The 22,978-nt window shown below is 37.5% G+C and overlaps 1 protein-coding gene across 1 annotated transcript in view; it reads right to left on the reverse strand.

Annotated features, from left to right (window-relative positions):
• The window catches only part of LOC144965677 (GDP-D-glucose phosphorylase 1-like), a 47,830-nt gene that overhangs the window by 17,851 nt on the left and 7,001 nt on the right, over window positions 1–22,978 (reverse strand). The window contains exon 2 of the mRNA XM_078901262.1: window positions 2,844–2,889. Within this exon, the coding sequence (XP_078757388.1) occupies window positions 2,844–2,852 (9 nt within the window). The 5' untranslated portion in view covers window positions 2,853–2,889. The remainder of the gene's footprint in view (window positions 1–2,843; window positions 2,890–22,978) is intronic.

Genomic DNA, 22,978 nt, shown 5'->3' on the forward strand with positions numbered 1-22,978 from the left:
CAATGGTATCATCTTGTGGTGAGTTTACGTGGGGTCAGAACACCCCAGAGACGTGATCAGAAGAGTCTCCTAACATCAGTAGGGTTGCAAAATGACCACCAAGGGACAATTCAATGGTCAGACTGTATGTCTGACTGGTGCCTAGGATTTTCAAAATGGCGGCCCCTAGATGAAGCCTCGTCATTTTTTGCTTTCGTAACTGCGTGCTGCCAGATTTAATTCTCAATTTAACTTTTTCAAAAATGTCAATTCATTGAATCTTCAATTTACCACTCTTTTTTAACGATCATGAACGCACATTTACGCCCATGTAAGACCTTTACGACCAAGCGGTCAATGTTACAACTGTACGACCTTACTGGACACCATGAGTAGTGGTGGTAGGGATGGTGATGTGGTGATTGTAGTAGTGGTGGTAGGGATGGTGATGTGGTGGTTGTTGTAGTAGTGGTGGTAGGATGGTGATGTGGTGGTTGTTGTAGTAGTGGTGGTAGGGATGGTGATGTGGTTGTTGTTGTAGAAGTGGTGGTAGGGATGGTGATGTGGTGGTTGTTGTAGTAGTGGTGGTAGGGATGGTGATGTGGTGGTTGTTGTAGTAGTGGTGGTAGGGATGGTGATGTGGTTGTTGTTGTAGAAGTGGTGGTAGGGATGGTGATATGGTGGTGATTGTAGTAGTGATGGTACGGATGGTGATGTGGTGGTTGTTGAAGCAGTGGTGGTAGGGATGGTGAGGTGGTGGTTGTTGTAGTAGTGGTGGTAGGGATGGTGAGGTGGTGGTTGTTGTAGTAGTGGTGGTAGGGATGGTGATGTGGTGGTGATTGTAGCAGTGGTGGGTAGGGATGGTGATGTGACGGTTGTTGTAGAAGTGATGGTAGGCATGGTGATGTTGTGGTGGTTGTAGTAGTCGTGGTAGGGATGGTGATGTGGTGGTGATTGTAGTAGTGGTAGTAGGGATGGTGATGTGGTGGTGATTGTAGTAGTGGTGGTAGGGATGGTGATGTGGTTGTTGAAGCAGTGGTGGCAGGGATGGTGATGTGCTGGTTGTTGTAGAAGTGATGGTAGGAATGGTGATGTTGTGGTGGTTGTAGTAGTGGTGGTAGGGATGGTGATGTGGTGGTTGTTGTAGTAGTGGTAGTAGGGATAGTGATATGGTGGTGGTTGTAGTAGTGGTGGTAGGGATGGTGATGTGGTGGTTGTTGTAGAAGTGATGGTGATGTGGTAGTGGTTGTAGTAGTAGTGGTAGTAATGCTGAGGTGTTGGTTGTTGAAGTAATGGTAGTGATGATGGTGTGGTGGTTGTAGTAGTAGTGGTGGTAGGGATGGTGATGTGGTAGTGGTTGTAGTTGTGCTAGGGATGGTGAGGTGTTAGTTGTTGTTGCAGTGATGTTGGTGTGGTGGTTGTAGTAGCAGTGGTGGTAGAGATGGTGATGTGGTGGTGGTTGTTACATTTTTTCCTTTTTCAACAGAGGCAACAATGTTACCAGTCAGATACTCATTTTTACACCTAAGTGCGATGAGAGAATGTCAGTAAAGAGCCTTTTCCCCAAGGCCTCACCTTTGTCCATGGTGCCAATCGGTCCGAAGTCGAGTGTCATAAATTAGATTGTTGTTTTGTTAATTTTTCTTTTCTTTTTTTTTTTTTTTTTTCTTTGGGGGGGGGGGGGGGGGTAGTTTCCTAATTAAAAACTCATTCTTCCCAATGGAGAAATTTAGTTTCAGTGAGACATTGAGTTATACTCAAAATCAAAATAAAAAGTGCATGACGTGGCAGTGGTCGGAAGGTCCCTGGTTTGAGCTCTGCTTCGCCACTTTCGTTTTTTATTCCTTGGGCAAGATTATTATACCCCAATTTGGCCACATTAAAAAAAAAAAAAAACAAACATGGGTGATTCCTGTTTGACAAGAGACATTTTGTTCGATTGGTTATCTATTTTCGTTAATGGAAGAATGCCTAAGCAACGGCAACAGGTCATGGGCTGTAATTTATTTTTAAAATAATGTAAATGGAACTAAAAAATTCAATTTTATGCTTAAAATTTATTCCGACATTAGACCATTTTGAGATAATTGGTCACATATCATCAAAGGACCTCTTGTATAGGGACATGGGACCTTTGTAAAGCGCTTTGAGCACGTTTAGTGGATATTGCGCCATATAAAAAAAGCTTTAAAAAGCTCAATATATACAAAGTGTGCTGATATAACACAGGTAAGCATTTTACCTTGTGAGGCATGTATGGTCAGCAGTACAATACATTGTCTCATCTTGTAAGAAAAGTCCAAGTCATATTGAGCAAGCTCAGAGACTGGATAAGTGACAATGAATACTATGGCCCCTGTACTTTGCACATATTATCCCATTAGTCTCAGGTGTGAATTGGTGGCTATAGGTAGTGACGCATGTTGGCAATCCGTATTGTATGATATGGAAACGGAAAAGTAATAAGTGAAGCCTAGTGAAGGTCATAAAGCATAGTATATCAGTATGATCTACCATAACTGCCATTGTTAAACACTGTCACCATCTATGGTATTTACATTCCTCGTATAAACTATATAATTTGAATGTCCACAAAGGCATTAAGCACAGATGCGAATGAGTACCTGGCTACAGTCAGTTGATAATACTAAAACAGTTCTGCTACAAAATAGGGCACCTAAAGAAATACTTGTACTTTGTGAAATGAAAATTTGGTGATTCCTTTTGGCATGCGGGTGACATCAATAGAGCATGACAAAAACAAAAATAATGGAAACATTCAGTATAAAACCCCATAAAATTTTACTGATTTGAATACTTTTAAAATACCAATAAATACAAATAAATAAATAAATAAAACTTACAGAACTCATTGTTGTCCTTCTGTGATTGAAAGTCAATTGATCCAATCTGTAAGTGAAAAAAATAATAATAATATAATAATAGTAATTAATAATAATAATAATAATAATAATAATAATAATAATAATAATAATAATAATAATAATGATAATTATACTAATATTACGCATTTATAGAGTGTTCATTCTCGTGTAAAACACAAGCTCTGGGCACGTTACAATATAAATTATCAATTTTGAGTGAAAAAAAAAAAAAAAAAAACGAAACCCATTTAAAACATCACATCTCGCCTCGCCTACATTAGAACTTACCCAAAACGCTATCTATGGATTTATTGATCAAAGTTTGCGCCCCCCCCCCCCCCCCCCCCCCCCCCCTTATTCGTCAAATCGCGCACCCGCACCTCTGTCCCTCTTCTTTTGAAGATTGGCCAAAGTGCACATGCCTTTACAGAGAACGTCAAAATAGCATTGTGCATGCGTCTCTCTTATCAATTAAGGGCAATTCAAATTGATAGTTATTATTTTGTAAACAGTACGAAATATCAAGAAGGAACCCCATAAAATCTGAATATTTCTGGTTCTATGACACATTGCCATATCTATGGACAATAAAGATCTATTAATTATTATTATTATTATTATACTATTATTATTATTATTATTATTATTATTATTATTATTATTATTATTATTATTATTATTATGATAATAATAACAATAATAATAATAATAATAATAATAATAATAATAATAATAATAATAATAATAATAATAATAATAAAATAATAATAATAATAATAATAATAATAATAATAATAATAATAATAATAATAATAATAATAATAATAATAGCAATAATAAAGTAAATCATTTATACCCCTCTATTCCATATACAAACAGCTATAGGCGCCTTTTAGATCACCTTAAGTTTGAATTCGATGAGTAATTTATGTTAGTTTTATAATTGATATCCTGTACTTTATATCTTACTATTGCATATCGGGGTTTTTTTTTATCACAGTGACAGGGTACTAAAAGCCACACTATTGGCCTAATTTAGCTCGTATTAGGCATTGTAGAGATGTAGATTCCAAGAGCGCATTATCAATGTACTTCGTTTGAGATCGCCTAAAAGTCTCATCAAGACACAAGCGCAGGTCCCCACCAAGAGGAATACACTCAAATGTTTACAAATCATATAATATAATATGTAAACAAAACATAATAAAATGCATAACAGAGAGATGATTTACAAGACAAAAAAAATATCATCTCCCAAAATTCTAACTATACATTTGAATGTTTCCCTCCCAGCTAAGGTATCCGGCCAGGGCCAGGACAAAACCAAGTAATCTCATCCCAAGACAAAGACAGAAAGCATGATGGAAAACAGATATATGGGGATAGAAGACACAGTAAGTGCATCCCTGCTCACTACGGGAGGTCAGGAAAACTACCCAGTAGGCGATACTTAAATTGTTTCGTGTGCGGCCGGGTAAAAATTGACGACGTGTTCATGCAGGTCTGATAACCTAAACTGATATGGGCTCATTGTTGTGATGAAAATGCTCTCAAACCAATCCAAAATATTGTCCTTTGCAGTAATGTTAAAACAAGCCCATAATAATTGCTTTCGGTTGTCAGGCCTGAAAATATGAACGTGTTGGTATCGACGCTTTCTAAACAAAGCCGTTCGGAAGTACTTACCAAACGCTCGTTAGAAGATATCCGATAATGAAAAATTCTGATCTCCAGAAGAAGAATAAATCACTGCAAAGATGAACGCTTGCGGAAATATTTCTTCTTTTTTAACCAATTAACTGCCGAACTACACTGAAAACACACGGATTGAAACATTTGGCAAGGACCCAGATTGAGAGTTTTTTGCCAAGGTGAGAGCCACGTAAATCGACCGATAGATGGACGAGTTTTCTGGCCTATTTTTATTTAAAATAGGTACGTATCATTTCAAAGTACGACAATTGACTGGTATAAATTGTTAATAAAACTATAATATCAAAAATAATGATAACTGCTTAAATAAAGAACAAAATGTCAAGCACAGAACATTTCCGGTTTTTTAAAAAATCCTTTTCATCTGGTGAAATAATATATACACTCTGCCGCACTCTGAAGAAAAAAACAAACAAACAAAAAAAAACAAAAAAACAACCAACAGAACAAAACAAAAAACACACACAAACGTATTTAAAAGTCAAGGAAATCCCAGGTTTGAGACTTTTTGGCAAGCTGGTGGTTAATATAATAGATCGATATTTTAAGGACACGAGTTTCCTGGCTAAAATCTTAAATACGTGGGTTTAAAAAAAATATATATATGATCAGAGTACAACAGACTAGCTCCAGACAGACCAGTATTTCAACATCAAAAGTCGAACCTAAACGTCAGTGAATACGGATCTTAAAAAATCGCTTGTTGCTGTTAACAATTATTGATCATATCAGAAAAAATATCTTATTATAATTACTTTATGCTAATGCAGCACAACAGGAGACTGAATAAGGAGCTTGAATAAGGACAATGACAGCCAAACCCCCCCCCCCCCCCCCCCCCCCCCACCACCACCACCTAAAAAAGACACGAAATAAGCATTGCCAGATTATTATTTTTTTTTTTTTCAAAATCAAAAGTCAAAACCAAAAAATTGCCACTTGATTTTGGGTTGAAATGTCATATTCGGGTTAGTCACATTGTTAATTGCGTGACAACCGACGTGTCGGTAGGGCAAGGTGGGGGAATTCCACACCCAACTTTTTCAGTTTATTGTCATAAAGTTTCTATTGATGAGGTGATCACACAAACAGAATACAAATATCCCACAGCCATCCATCCTTGGATTCTGTACAAAAAGCATTTTAAAAAGGAGCGACACTTCATAAATTCAAATTCTTCTCTTTATTCGCATGTTCCATTTTGGGGTAATTCCACACCCGTCACGACAAGCACGCCAAAAACGAGAATGAAACAATCGGGAACAATAATTAACGTCTGAAATGAACACAACAACAATCTTTTGAGACCAATAGGCCTAGGCGGGGGTACCGATAGCTCAGGTGGTAGAGCACTCGATTCGCAATCAAAGGGACGGAGATTGATCCCGGGTGCAGTCTAGCGATTTGAGTAAGCAATACGTATCTTCTCCCATTCTGCTGTATCGTTTCTTGACATGGTCACGGACTGTTCCCCAGTTTAGGCTGTATAATTTGGTAGCACACTTGCAGACCGTCCCTCCAAATGTAACGAGATTGAACGCTTTCACCATATCTGCTTGGTCATACGACACCGCCTTTTCTTGTAATTCATCACCGTGATTAGCCAATCGCTATAGAAAAAGGAGGAAAACATGAACGAAAATCCCTTCTAGATCCAGCTCTAAAGCGGAGGGCTCTCTTTGTAAAATAAAACCATTGACATAGGATTTTGATCAAAATTTTCACAAAAAAGACACGAGAAATTCGAAACCTGTAGGGTGTGGAATTTCCCTCACCTTTATGAATCTAAAATAGGCACAGCAACTTACTTAAGGCATCTAGAACAGGTTTGGGGGGAAATTTTACATGCCCGATGAATGATTAACCATTTCTAGCTTGAGCTTCAAAGTTTAAGAAATTTTATCAAATTTTTCCATATATTTGAAAACCATGAGTGTTGCACCTACCTTCAATGGGCTAAAAAAATTCAAAAATTTGTCAGAATTCAACAGTAGTAAAAGTGGCTGCTTCTTGTGTTCAAACAGGAAATAGAAATCAACGGCAGTTAAAACTTTGAACAGTATCCAATAGGTCTTTGTGCATTCTTTCTGCGAAGAGCTTGATATAGATAGAATGCGCTTGGCCAAGGAGTTCACAACATTGCCATCCGGAAGTAGAACGGCCCAATACACAAACTCTGTGTAACCATGAACTTTTATAGTTTGGTTAATACAGTTTAGTGAGAACAACTCACAAACGCGGATGGCAAAAACAATAACAAAGGCCTGAGTGACGTCATCTGCATACTATCTATAATGAATGTGGGTGTGGAATTACCCTCACCTTACCCTACACAAAGTGCTCGTTGGTAAGAACGCATGTTCTATTCCTACCTCGCACTGAGTCTAAGTATACGTCGCCAAGAGTGCGTGCTGTCCATTGCAGCTTGATTTACCTACTTAAATCGGTATGCGCTATAATAATGGCAAAAAAGCAGACTGATTCATTTAAACAGAACAATATGCCAAATCGATGAAACAAAACAAGAGAGAGAGAGAGAGAGAGAGAGAGAGAGAGAGAGAGAGAGAGAGAGAGAGAGAGAGAGAATATTCTTTTTAAAATCTGGTATTAAAATGGCCAATCTGATCACCCCGGAATGCGACAGTATCCCATTCAGTGGACCACGCCACGACGTTACCCAATTAACATTATCCACACATCGCCATGACATGAGGTGATGACTTTAACTACCGTAATAAAGGCATGTTTTAAGATCCTGCTTACGTCGATAATTTACCACACAATGACAGAACATCCTTTTTTTTTTTTCTTTAATTTAAAAAATGGGACATAAAACGTATACTTCATTTCGATAAAGATGACGATCCCAATTTTGTCCAAATGCCTCAAACCTAAGACTTCTATCAGGCGCCGTGTCTCAGTCTCTTTAGACTAATAAGTGTGGGGTCATCTTTACCGATAATTAATTATGGATAAAGGAAATAGTTTCATGCCAAAATTTAAAAAGACGTTTTGGCATTGTAATTCAGGAGTTGAATCCACAAATGCGTTGCTGGTCGTTCTTTTTAAGAGAAGAGGTTTGACCGTAGCCATCGTTAACTTATAGCCTGACACTAGAACCCTCGAAGACTGATAGTTTGATGGAAATTTTTAGGTTAGTGTCGTTTCCGGTGAGTTGTAGTTAGTAGAGCTCAATGAAAACAAGCTATTTGATTGGTTGAACTATTGAATACAACTCACGATTTGTTTTCTTCTGGGGCCAAAGACTTGTCTTTTGACGTCATTTCTTGGTCAGTGTCAGGCTATAGATAGTATGCACTTGGCTAGGAAGTTCACAACATTGCCATAAAGAAGTAAAACTGGCCAACACATAAAACTGTATGTAACCTTGAAGGCTTATAGTCTGGTTAATACAGTTTAGTGAGAAGTACTCATAAACGCGGATGGCATAAAACAATAACAAAGACATGAGTGACGTTATCTTCGAACTATCTATCAGTTAACGACGTTTGACCGTAGCCATCGTTATGTTATTCTCACGAAAATGTATTACCCCGACTATAAAAGTTCATGATTACACAATGTTTTGTGTATTGGTCCGTTATACTTCCGGATGGCAATGTTATGAGCTTCTTAGCCAAGCGCATACTATCTAAAGCCTGATACTGAAATCCAAAAGGACTGGCAGTTTGACGTCATTATTTGGTTTTTGCACCGCCTAGTGAGTTGTGGTTAGTAGAGCTCATGGAAACAAGTTATTTCATTGGTTGAACTATTGAATACAACTCACGATTTGTTTTCTTTTGTGGCAAAAGACTGGCATTTTGACGTCATTTTTTGGTCAGTAACAGGCCATAACTTTACGAAGGCCACGGTTTGACACCCTACAGGTGGGGACCTTTAAATCATACTTATGACGCACGGTATAGATAGTTCGAAGATGACGTCACTCAGGCCTTTGTTATTGTTTTTGCCATCCGCGTTTGTGAGTTGTTCTCACTAAACTGTATTAACCATACTATAAAAGTTCATGGTTACACAGAGTTTGTGTGTTGGTCCGTTATACTTCCGGATGGCAATGTTATGAACTCCTTGGCCAAGCGCATTCTATCTATAGATAGAATGCGCTTGGCCAAGGAGTTCACAACATTGCCATCCGGAAGTATGACAGACCAACACACAAACTCTGTGTAACCATGAACTTTTATAGTCTGGTTAAAACAGTTTAGTGAGAACAACTCACAAACGTGGATGGCAAAAACAATAACAAAGGCCTGAGTGACGTCATTTGCATACTATCTATAGTGTTGGTATGTACTAGGTCCTGTGTTATCGATGGTATGAACTACTCTTGTGTATCAATAGGATTCAATAGTCGTAACGTCACTTCCTTCCTAATGACGCATGGTAACTTAGTAACACTGGCTCTAAACTATCGGAACAATGGCGGAAGCCCGTATGAAATATTTCTCCGGCGGGAATAAAAGCGTTTCCAGAGGAAAAAAAAACACACAATTTTGATCATGTTTTGACTTTTACACATTCTGATCAAAAGGCATATGAAAAGGGAATTAAAAGTTCTAGCAAGCATGAAGAATAAAAAGTAATGATTTTCTTTGTTTAAAACCAAGATGGCCACCGTTGCCGGGCTGCGTGACATCAGACTATTGAATCCAATTAGAAGGGGTGGGAGGTTGTAATAGAAGGGTGGGTGTGCACTTTGGACATGGCCTTACAGACAGAACGTCAACATAGCATTGCGCATGCGTCTCTCTTATCAACTGATGATATCTGCTATTGTTTGGTTAATGGGATATCACTTTAAAAATGTTATTATATACACACTTTTATAAAATAAAAATATAACTGATAAACTTATTTTGATGAAAACTTCACAGTGCACCTGTTAAATCGTTTCTTTTTCAACCAATACTCTTCAACAGTCGTAACGTCACTTCCTTCCTAATGGTAACTTAGTAACACTGGCTCTAAACTATCGGAACAATGGCCACGCCCGTATGAAATATTTCTCTGGTGAGCATAAAAGCGTATCCAGAGGGGAAAAAAACATAAATTTGATCATGTTTTGACTTTTACACATTCTGATGACAAGGCATATGAAAAGTTCTAGCCAGCATGAAGAATAAAAAGTAATGATTTTCTTTGTTTAGAACCAAGATGGCCGCCGTTGGCGGGCGGCCTGACATCAGACTACTGAATCCAATCAACCGCCGTACACTGAAAAGTCACGGATTGAAACATTGGGCAAGGACCCAGATTGAGAGTTGTTTTTTTGCCAAGGTCACGTAAATCGACCGACAGTCTTTTAGTCTGAGTTATCGAACCGTGAAGTCAATGATATCACGCAGGGCCATCTTAATCTTGGGTGCATTCCTTATTATTTTTCATTCTTTGCAACACATCAATGTGAAATTTTCATCAAAATAAGTTTATTGGTTCTATTTTTATTATTTATAAAAGTATGTATTTTATAACATTTCGAAAATGATATCTCATTAACCAAACGATAGATTTCCTCACTTGATAAGAGAGACGCATGCACAATGCTATTTTGACGTTCTCTGTAAGGGCATGTGCACTTTGGCCAATCTTCAAAAGAAGAGGGACAGAGGGGCGGGTGCGCGAGTTGACGAATGAAGGGGGGAAGGGGGGGGGGGGCGCATACTTTGATCAATAAATCCATAGAAAGGGCGGGGGGGGGGGGGGGGGGGGTGCGCGTTTCGGGTAAGTTCTAATGCAGGCGAGGCGAGATGTGATGTTTTAAATGGGTTTCGTTTGGGTTTTTTTCACTCAAAATTGATAATTTATATTGTAAAGTGCCCAGAGCTTGTGTTTTACACGAGAATGAGCCCTGTATTATTATTATTATTATTATTATTATTATTATTATTATTATTATTATTATTATTATTATTATTATTATTATTATTATTATTATTTCGTTCAACCACATACACTGCTAGTAAAAATAAAATAACATATAGCATAGAGAGTATCTTTTTCACCGCCACGTCTCGTGAGCTGAAATCGAAAGGAGGTGTGGCAAAAAATTCTGAAAAAAAATGGACGGAAAGGGCGGGGGGCAGGTGGAGTGGACGTCTATTTGATGCAGTAGAGTAAATCGATAAGGATAAATGTGACCCCAGTCTCAAAACGGTATCATGTCAGGATCCATGATCTCAGAGCTGCCAAATTAAATGTCAAAAATAATCGTAGTTTCCAGGGGGGGGGGGGGGGATGAAAGCGTTACTATAAATGTGATGTGCGGCTATGTAGTCTTGTGGTATGACACTCGCTTTCGGATCGAATCGTCCTGGGCTCGAGCCTCGCTCGGCGGATAGTTGAGTCCTTGGAAAAGACTCTTTACCCACATTCTCTCACCGTACTCGGGTGTAAAATGAGTACCTGGCCGTCAACAGCGTTGTCTCGTGTGTCGAAAAAAATCAGGTTTATGTTTTTCTCCTCTGGATACACTTTTATGCCCGTCGGAGAAGTATTTCATAAGGGCGTCCGCCATTGTTCCGATAGTTTAGAGCAAGTTACTAAGTTACATTACGAGGGAAGTGACGTCACAACTGTTGAAGCGTATTGCTCATGACATGTTAGAAATGTTTTTTTCAAGTAATCTAATAATTTCAAATTCAAGTGTATTTAAATGCAGCAGCTGCATCTAATGGTGGCAAAGCTACATTATGATGACCTACCCAAGACCGTTCTCACGCCGTCCTGAAACTTGAAAGCACCTGCTGGCGGATGCCACGATGCGATACCCATAGCCAGATGTACTGCGGTGTCCGAAAATAATAATAATAATAATAATAATAATAATAATAATAATAATAATAATAATAATAATAATAATAATAATAATAATAATAATAATAATGATAATAATAATAATAATAATAATAATAATAATGTACCTTATTCATCCAAAAAGGATTTTGTTTTTTGTACAGACGAATAAAATGCCGGCAATGATACAGACATAAACATAATATATGTAAATACATGTGTCAATTAAAACTAAGTAAAAGGCATGGTATGTTTTTTGGTGTTTTTTTTCTTCTTTTTGGTGGTTTTATTGCGTTGGCAACGCATTAAGGTCATAACAGCGCCAGTAAAAAGGAAGAAAATGACATAGTAAAAACTTCCAGAATTACAATTAAATCACCCACCCAAGAAAAGGTAAGACGATGGGGAATTGATTCAAATAGGAAACAGATACAGATTTCAAGAGCGGCACTATCAAAGTACTTAGTTTGAGATCACCGATAAGTCTCACCCAGACACAAGCGCAGGTTCCCACAAGGAGGAACACACTCAAATGTTTACAAATTATCATATTATAATATGTGAACAAAATAATAATACAGTGCATAACAGAGACAGGATTTACAAAACAAAAAAATATCATCTCCCAAAACTCTAAATTCTAAATTGAGCTTAATATAGAGCAATATCCGCTAAATGTGCTCAAAGTACAAGGGGTCCCTGGTCAACAGCAACATTTGACATGTAGGACGGGACATGACACCTGTTATAAGGCGATATCACAATTTTTCGGACAAAGACAACGCTGTTAACAGCCAGGTACTCATTTTACACCTGAGTACGGTGAGAGAATGTGAGTAAATAGCCTTTTCCAAGGACTCAACTATGCGCCGAGCGCGAGGTTCGAACCCAGGACCTTCCGATCCGAAAGCGAGTGTCATACCACTAGACCACATAGCCGTACTCTAACTATACAATTGACTGTTTCCCTCCCAACTAGGTTATCCGGTCAGGGTGAGGACAAAACCAAGTAATCTCGTCCAAGACAAAGACAGAAAGCATGTTGGAAAACAAATATAGGGGGATAGAAGACACAGTAGGTGCTAGAACTAGTGCCGCGCTGAAGACCGGTCTGGACCGGCGGTCCCACGGTCTTTTAGCTGTGAACCGGAGACCGGTCCCATAGGGGAAGACCGGCGGCGGTCCTCACTTCTTATCACCTTCGGTCTCGCGCCATAGCCTACTACTTCCCCAGCGATTCGTTGCCTTCGGTTGCCTATCTTCCACCAATCACCACCCATCCCACTTAATTAATCGCACCCACCCCCTTTGCCATACACTAAACGACACAGACGACCATACAGGCAGACGACCACCAACCTCCACTCCGCAAAGCGCCCTTTCGTGTGTGAGATGGGGGGAACAGGAGGCGCACGCCTTGGACGATTCCATTATACGGGGTAAATTTCAAAATTTACTACACCATAATGATCGCAATGACAATGATCTATGGTGAAGGCATGACCCCTCTTCTCTAATGGGTTATTGTTTGAAATGTATGTGACTACTAAAGATGTGTGTGTTTGTGTGTGTGTGTGTGTGTGTGTGTGTGTGTGTGTGCGAACCTAGCAAGTAGCAAATCCGATTTTTTGTTTTCTTTTGTCCATCTCTTGTCACCACTCCTTTCTATCGCAGTGTTGTCATTTAAAATAATACAATAATATTAAAATTTCGTTTGGTGTTTTTACTAATCAAATAATATGAGTTTCATTAGTTTCTTCCTTCCAAAAAACCCAGTTATAACGTCTGAATTTTAAAAAAGTCCAATAGAATATTTGGGGACCCGATAGCTCAGTTGATAGAGCACTCTCTTTATACGCAAAGGGCCAGAGATCGATCCCGGGTGCAGTCGAGTTTTTTCTGAATCCCTGTCTACTCAGCAATGAATGGGTAGCTGAGTTTGTTAGATCTGGCGAAAAGTCACCATCGACCCCTCTTATTACCTCATCCACCCCCTCTTATTATAACTTCACGTCTCTCTCTTACTCTTCAATGCTCGCTGCCCTCTAATGTGTGTGTGGGGGGGGGGGGGGGGGGGGAGGAGTTGCGTGTGTGTATCAACGCCACGAACAACTCGATCAACGCCTTGGGCGATGCCATTATCTCCGTTAATGGGGGAAAATTTCAAATTTTATTAAATTATCGAAGTAACAATGAAGTACGGTGAGCAAATAAAGAAGGCATCACCCCTCTTCTCTAATTAGGTTACAATTTGAAATGAGTGTGACTACTCCGTGTGTTTTACTCCTGTAGACCACGGTTTTCATCGTGTAGCGGTCTTTAACGGTTCAAGAATGAACGATCCCACGGTCTCAAAGGTCAAACCGGTTCGAATTTCCAACAGTCTCTCAGGAATGTTCAATGTCGAAAAGGACCGGTCCTTGCGGTCTTCATTTCCCAAGGACCGTAGGACCGTGGTCCTTAAGCTTGCCAAGGACCGCCCCGCACTAGCTAGAACCCACTGATACGTACTAGACAGGTCCTAGTCCGCAATCTATGGATCGCCACCCAATGTACCCTCCTGGCATCCGTGCTATGATGCAATACCAGAGGCTCCTACCCCCAATAGCCCCAAAACGGAATCATGGTACATAAAAAGCGGAATTTGAGACCAAAAAGCGGAATCAACGTACTAATATTAACTAAGACATGATTTGCTGCATATAATGTAAATAGATAATCCAAAGTCCTCAAATGATACAATATAAAATTATGTTTACAAAACTGCAAATTGTTTAAACACTAAAAAGGGGGTCAAATAATAATAGAGGACACAGGCCCTGAGTCTCAGAGCAAATCAATATATGGTTGGATTTATTTAACCTTGTCAATACCCCCGTCCCAACACACACCTAATCAAACAAATGCGCGTGCCGGCGCATGCACACACACACACACACACACACACACACACACACTGAATACCCAACCAGGTGTTCTGCGAGGTCGGAATCATTACGAGTGCAAGTGGGCGAAGCCACTAGAACCCACCGATACATACTAGACAGGTCCTAGTCCGCAATCTATTGACCATCACGGTGTACAATCTATGTACAACCAGAAATAAAGAGAGAGAGAGAGAGAGAGAGAGGGGGGGGAGGAGAGAGAGAGAGAGAGAGAGAGAGAGAGAGAGAGAGAAGTTTAAAAAGGCAACAGGCACCTACAACAGAGAGAACTAGACCCATTTGTCCCTCCCCTTTAACCATCAACTACTAATACTAATCAAAGAACACCACTGGTCTTCTGTATCAACTGAGACATCTGGCGCCACTCTGTCTGGCCCGACGTCATACAAACGGGACCGTCACTAAATTTCACGACACTGAGCACAGGTGCCAAAATATGACATATGACATAATGGTGAGTTTGTGGCTTTCAGGAAAATGTTTGACACGGTAAATTTCTGATAAATTCCCAAAATCCCGGAATTCCGCGGAATATTATTACCACTGAGTAATAATAGTAGTAATGGTGGCATATGCAGGTGAACTATCAACTCCTTCAACCGACAAGACCTGCCTAGAAATTCTCATTCGCCGGCATTTCCGGCGTACACCGGCAAACTTTGACCCATGCCACCACCCTAATGTACCCTCCCCTTCTGGCAGTCGTGCCATGATGCAATACCCAGAGTTATGTATGATCATTATCGTTGTTCCTTTCATGATTATTTTTGTCATTAATATTTCATTGTACTATGAACTTTGTACAACTAGGATTCATTCGATCATGATCAATTTTCAATAACTAGTTTTCTATGATAGTATTTTTCGATTTAACATTGCCGTATTGATACATTTTTCCTTACATTCAAAGTTGTGTAAAACTGTCTGTGAATGATACAATGTAGGCTACATGAGATTCTGTAATTATAAACTATTGTGTAAGGCATTTAAAGGATAAATCCCATACAAAGCCTCTAGTAAGATAAGATAAGATAAGATAAGATAAGATAAGATATCTATCGCAGCAGACCGTAATCAGCGGAGAGAACTCACTCAACAAATCATAGAAGCTACCAGAGCGTGGCGCTGCTGAATACCGAAATCCTCCGAAATCCACTCCAGTGCGAATTGAACCAGAGACTATGGGAGGTGGGCACCAATGGAGAGTAAACCAGAGACTATATTATGAGAGCACCAGTGGGGAGTGAACCAGAGACTACGGGAGGTAAGCACCAATGGAGAGTAAACTAGAAACTATGGGATGAGAGCACCAGAGGAGAGTGAACCAGAGACCACGGGAGGTGGGCACCAATGGAGAGTAAACCAGAGACTATAGGATGAGAGCACCAGAGGGGATTGAGCCAGAGACTATGGAAGGTAAGCACCAATGGAGAGTAAACCAGAGACGATGGGAGGACAGAAACAGAAGGGATTGAACCAGAGACTATGGGAGGTGGGCACCAATGGAAAATAAACCAGAGACTAAGGGAGGTGGGCACCAGTGGGGAGTGACCCAGAGACTATGGGAGATGGACAACAGTGGTGAGTGAACAAAGAAATTTGGCTCACATATATTTAGTCTATTGCTCATGTCTCTGTGATACTTTTGTCAAATTTTCTCCCTTAAAACTCAAATGAATTGACTTAAAACAAATGTTACTTTTGCACATGTGTGTATATTTGTCACTTAACAACAATGCTAAAATGGTTATCAGACCTACCATATGTGTAGCAAGATAACAACACATTATATATATATCCTTATCTATCAGTAACAGAATGCAAATCAGTGGCTCTTATTTCACTTTTTTTTTCAAACCAATATCAATCTCATGATTGTTTGAGAGTCTTCCCATTATCTGTAATATGTTTTGTTTTATATCAATGTAAAGCGTTTAGAGCCTGTGACAACGGGGTAAAGCGCTATATAAATGCCATTTATTATTATTTTTATTATTATTATTATTATTATTATTATTATTATTATTATTATTATTATTATTATTATTATTATTACCTTTACGCCCTTTCTGCAACGACACCAATAGATCCCGTCGCCTAGGCATTCCATGAAGGATTATAGATAATCCATCAAGCAAGATGTCTGATATCAACAAGAATCACCCATGTTGTCCAACTGAGCACATTAGGGGTTAATAATCTTGCCCAAGGAGAAAAAAAACGAAAGTGCCTGAAGCGATGCTCGAACCCGGGACCTTCCGGATCACAATGCAATGCCTTAACCACTCGGTCACATTATAATATTACGTAGTATAATAATATATGGGTTATCAGACATACAAATAAGGCCAAGCAATTGTAAGAGATTATAGAGATTGGGGATGAATCAATTAGTAGATATTTGGGGATGAATCAATTAGTAGATATTTGCAGGTCTGGTAACAAAACGTAATGGGAGCGATCTATATTCATGTTTTCGTCCAACCAAGTCATCAATCACATGATTTGTTGATGCCCAACGATTGGATATTTCTTAACAAAGTAAACACGCTGCTTTGTTTACAAAAGTTATAAACATACATATGTGTCAAACTGATGACCAATCGTGATGTTAGATATTTCAAAAACTGTGAGCACATTTCATTACTTTGAGCATATATTCCAATGTGACCAATGACCTCGAGCACATGGAAATGTAATATAGATCATGCCCATTATTATGGGCTTGATGTAACGTTGTAATGAAGTATTTTGCGTTGGTATGACAGTAATTCCATTACAACAATGAGCCCAAAATCATTTGGGTTATCAGACCTGCAAAGAAGTAAACGTAAATTTACGTAATAGAGACAATTCTAAGTGGAAAGTGTTGTTTCGTTTGTTTGTTGTTTTTTGTTGGGTTTTTTTTTTGGGGGGGGGGGGGGGGCGGGTGTTGGTTTTTTAGGGGTTTTTTTTCTTCTTTTTTTTTTTTTTGTTTGTTTTTTTTTTTTTTTTTGCTTTTGTTTTGGTACTATCTAGTGGAGAACCCATAATATCAATTAAAGGCTATACGAACAGGCACTGTTTTAATTATAGTCAGATTTTTTATTAATGGCACGCGTTTTTCTGGTTTTTCTCAGTTGTCCCTCTGTCAAACGTTGTAAAAAATTGTGTCAACCTTTGAATCAATTTGTCGTAACTGAATCTAGATTTTGGACCGTGTTGATGCCATATCAAAAAAGTTTTCTTCTTTAAGACCTATAAAAAAAAAACTACTTTAAAACCGCTGCCATAAAATTCGAGATTTTACACTGTAAAAAATGAAAACAACTTACGCACCACAAAATATGAGATGAATTCATCGTATTTCAAAAAAATCTCGTGCTGACACGTAGTTCCGGCTATTGATTATGAGTTCACGTAATGCTGGTTTCCGAATAATAACAATTCGCTTTAACTGGTATAAACTTCTACATCTTATGTAGTTTGCATTAAATTTTGAACTTATGATTTATTGCATAATGTCTACATTATGTCGCAATTACCGATATGAAATCTCTAGCTTTAAATCATTTGAAATACTGATTATATGGTCAATATTGTCAAATTAACAATGAATGCTATTTATATAACTTTGAAAAATTACATATATGCACTGCCGTTTCACAGAGCATTTAAAGGCTTTTAAACCATAATATAAACTTTTACACGATATATGATACGATACGAAATCTCTATCGGTGCGACTCTCGTAAAACTTCGAAAAGAAATTAAGAGAGACAGCTATGGAATTGGAATTTTACAATCAACCCCGAGAAGATGGTTATCGAAATACAGAGGTCACCAGTGTTGAACGATGGACCTGGGTGAACGTAAACATACATCTGACAAAGGAATGGACGTCTGATAATTCGGGTAGGAAAAAGGCTCATGGGTTCTGTACAGAGGATCATTGATATTCTTGCAGGTGGTGAAGATACTGGGTATTTAGAAGAATGCCTCACCATTTTTTTTCTTTTCTGTATCACATGGAAGGTAGTGACTATCATTCTGGGGTCAATGCAGAGGTGTTTGAAGACTGGCTAAAGAACCGTTTGCTGCCTTTCCTCGAAGCACCCAGCTGTATTGCATTGGACAACGCTACCGTTCGGTGGCCCATGATCACTTCAAGGCTCCAACTTCGGCAACTTCATGTCTCTAATCAGACAACATTACGTATTATTCTGACCATTTATCAAAGGCCCAACTATATTCTAGCGAAAATAAACAAAGCAGAAACAGTTTTTAAATTCAAGGAGTTTTGACACGAGGTTGCGCGACTTCCCTCATATCATTGTGAGCGCAATCCAATCGAGCTCATTTAGACCCCAGTAGATTGAGAGGTGGAACACCAAATTTACTCTCACAGACGAGGCAATAAATGATATAACAAGGAAGACTGGAAAAAGGTATGCTTCAACCTTCGCAAACTGGAGGAAAATTACATTTCATTGGATAGAGTGGTGTCATGAAATCTTTCCACAGTCGTTCCATTTCTCCTTTTCCTCATCCTAGTCATCAGAATGTGATGATCGATGTGTCCAGTATGTCTTTGTTGTTGTTGTTTTAGTTGATGTTATTGCTGAACACATGTACCTATTTGTAGAAACACTGAGTCATAAATTGATGAATTTCTACTTTTGACCAGTCTACATTAAATTTATGCAATCCTTTATGGTATAAACACAAGCTATTTCTATAGATTTCGCAATAAAAATAATGTTGGGAGCGCGTAATGTTCACTTTCATTTGTATTTTCACCAGTGATGTCTATTGATAGTTATAAAATGTAGATGTCTGATAATTAAAGATTGCCATTCGTTCCTTCATATTCAGATAATAATAATAATAATAATAATAATAATAATAATAATAATAATAATAATAATAATAATAATAATAATAATAATAATAATAATAATAATGATAATAATAATAATGATAATAATAATAATAATAATAATAATAATAATAATAATAATAATAATAATAATATAATAATAATAATAATAATAATAATAATAATAATACACATTTATATAGCGCTCATTCTCGTGTAAAACACAAGCTCTGGGCACTTTACAATATAAATATCAATTTTAAGTGAAAAAAAATAAAATAATAATAATAATAATTCATACTGTATGTATATCGTTTAAGTTTCAATTAACCGAACATTCCATTTTAACGACTTCCATCAAAATGGATAGGCGGAAAATTCATAATTTTGATACTATAAATTATATATGAGTCACGATCCTTACCAGTTATCGATTGTAATCAAGTTGTTATAAGCGAAATCCTTTCCTATTGTGTTACAATTAATAAAAAAACATTTTTTGATTAAGTCAAATAAATTGATTCAGAGAGTCATACAAACTTTTGCAGGTGTGCATTGAGGGACAGCTGAGAAAAAGAAGAAAAACACGCGCCACTTATTAAAAATCTGACTATGGTACTCTCCTACTTATATTGTGGAAGTTAACACAGATTGATACTGACATGCATGTACTTATTTGCAGATCCGATAACCCTAAATGCAATGGTCTCATCGTTGTAATGGAAATACTCTCAAACCCGAGGCAAAACATCGTCCATTACAACAATGTTAAATCAGGTTCCATAATTGGATTCAGTAGTCTGATGTCACGCCGCCTGGCAACGGCGGCCATCTTGGTTCTAAACAAAGAAAATCATTACTTTTTATTCCTCATGCTGGCTAGAACTTTTCATATGTCTTGTGATCAGAATGTGTAAAAGTCAAAACATGATCAAATTTATGTGTGTTTTTTTCCCCTCTGGATACGCTTTTATGCTCGCCGGAGAAATATTTCATACGGGCGTCCGCCATTGTTCCGATAGTTTAGAGCCAGTGTTACTAAGTTACCATGCGTCATTAGGAAGGAAGTGACGTTACGACTGTTGAAGAGTATTGTGTTCGGTTATTGGGTCTGCAGATGTGTGCATCTAAATTATAACGAATCTTTTGAGCCATTAACGATCAAAATCGATCCGGTAGGTGCGCGCAAATGAATCTGGCAACAGGGTGGCCAGATGGCAGCAGCTTCTAATGGTGCTCACACTACTATGTTATGACGATACACTCAATCAGCAAATTCTTCACCGCATTCATGCACCGTCGCAAACCCGCCGGGAAGCTTCGTCACAACACACCGTTCAACTAGATGCCAGATGACGATTCACAAAATTAAATGACAGATTATTATGCCTTATCAAATTTAATAAATAACAACTTGAGTCAACGAGTAATAATAAAATTAGATCTACCCTCAATTAAAAAAAAAGGTTTGCAAATTACTCGTATATCAATCTGTAAAGAATAATTTTATAATTTTTAGATCTGCCAAACTAGATGCTCTGCGGTTTCGGGCTTGTTACCACAACGGGCAGGTACATGTTGGACAGGTGGAAAGTCCCCACTGATGAAGCGATTTTGCCGTTAGGTAGGTTCTCGACCGAAGCCGATTCGCTCCCACCCAGTGCCTCCTCTTACTGGCACCAGTTCGAGGAGTTTATGTCCCCGCCCCCTAGAGGGATTGAATTCGTCCAGATCGACTTCCATCTCCAAAAACTTAACATGGGCTGTACGGATAAATTTTGGCCCCCAACGCTATTTCTTAAAAAGAGTGGATTTCTTTCGTTATCTATCTACATTGTTTGACGTTTTATCATATAACCAAATTTGAATTGTCGTGGATAAACAAAAAGATAACATATTATCTTTACTACATAAACGTCATATCAACAGACATAAATGACCAAATTGAATTTGACCAAGAAATTTTAAAAATCAAAACAAAAGCCTAAACACATCCAGTTGTTCTCACCATACACACACACACACACACACACACACACACACACACACACACACACAGTCGAGATTATCTTCGAAGCACGGAGTGCGACTTAATGACAAGACATGACAAGAGATAACGAAAATTTATGTGATAATATTAATACGTTTAAGGGCTTATCAACGTTCATATTATGCACATGGGTATTTTTTAAAAAAGCAACAGGATGACTCTGCTGTAGGTACCCTTGGCAAAACGCTTTTCTAAAAATTAGACCAGAATTTATTTTATCACTCAATAATATACACTGTAAAGGTCCTCAACACGTCGTGTGTATACTTAAACTGAGCAGTGGCGGTTCTAGCCTATTTATAGTGGTGGGGCAAAGATGATTCGGTCATATATATATATATATATATATATATATATATATATATATATATATATATATATATATATATATATACATATATATATATATATATATATATATATATATATATATATATATATATATATATATATATATATATATATATATATATATATATATATTATATATATATATATATATATATATATATATATTATATATTTCAACTTTAAAAAAATAAAATATTTCAACCACAAATAATCACATTCACAATGAAAGGACAATACCAGTAGATTTTAATTATTCCAAACGTAATCAAAAAGGAATCACGAAAGAGAATACAACAAAAAAAAAAGCGACGAGACAAAATGCGACAACACCTTGACAATACAAGTCCATTTCGTTCACTCGAAAAATTAAAGAGATGCTTTAATCTCTCAACGGCGAGATTGATATTTCTGTTACATTTTCAGAAGTACGTAGTAACTTTAAATTTTTCATCGAGAAGCAACAACCGCGATATGACTCGAGTTTCATTCAGAGCTCAAATTGCATCATTTTTACTGCTCTCTTGGTGGTTAGAATGATTGTGCCGGTGGTGGTAGCAGTTGGAATAATGGTAGCGATGGTGGTGGTGGTGGAGGAGGAGGAGGAGGAGAGGAAGAGGAGACGGTGAGGGAGGATGTAATTATGGTAGTGGTTTTGGTGGTGCTGTTGGTTAGAATGATAGTTGTGGAGACGATGACGAAAATTATATGATGATGTTGATATTGTTTTTATTGCTATTGTAGTATTTGTTGTTAATGTTGTTGTTGTTGTTAATGATGATGATAATGATGGCAACGACGATGTCGTCGACAATGATGATTACCGTACGATATTACAAAGTTTATTCAATCTTAGGCTTTCGCCATTAAATCATACACTTTGATGACAACATACATGAAAGTGGAAAAAAATGGTAAATGGAACCAAACAATAAATTGTTACCATTAATAACCACAAAAAATACAACAATCGTAATACCACCAATACGTACAATAATAATAATAATAATAATAATAATAATAATAATAATAATAATAATAATAATAATAAAAAATAATAATAATAATAATAATAATAATAATAATAATAATAATAATAATAATAATAATAATAATAATAATAATAATAATAATAATAATAATATTACCATCATCATTACTACCACCACCATCACTATTACCACCACCACCATCACCATCATTATTACGTTTCCAATCCGTTTTTCTCGTTTTTTAAAAATTTGATACCTTAATAGACGAAAATTCCGGTGATTTTTTTAAAGGATAGTTAAAATATCTACCATTTTATTAACCCTGAAAACTACGATTTTTATTTTCCTATTTCAAGTAGGCAGGTCTGCTATGACAAGTATCAGTTCCATAG

The sequence above is a fragment of the Berghia stephanieae genome, chromosome 1 (assembly GCF_034508935.2).
Source record: "Berghia stephanieae isolate SIO BIC M18660-M18661 chromosome 1, UCSD_Bste_1.3, whole genome shotgun sequence".
In the NCBI taxonomy this organism is placed as follows: domain Eukaryota; kingdom Metazoa; phylum Mollusca; class Gastropoda; order Nudibranchia; family Aeolidiidae; genus Berghia; species Berghia stephanieae.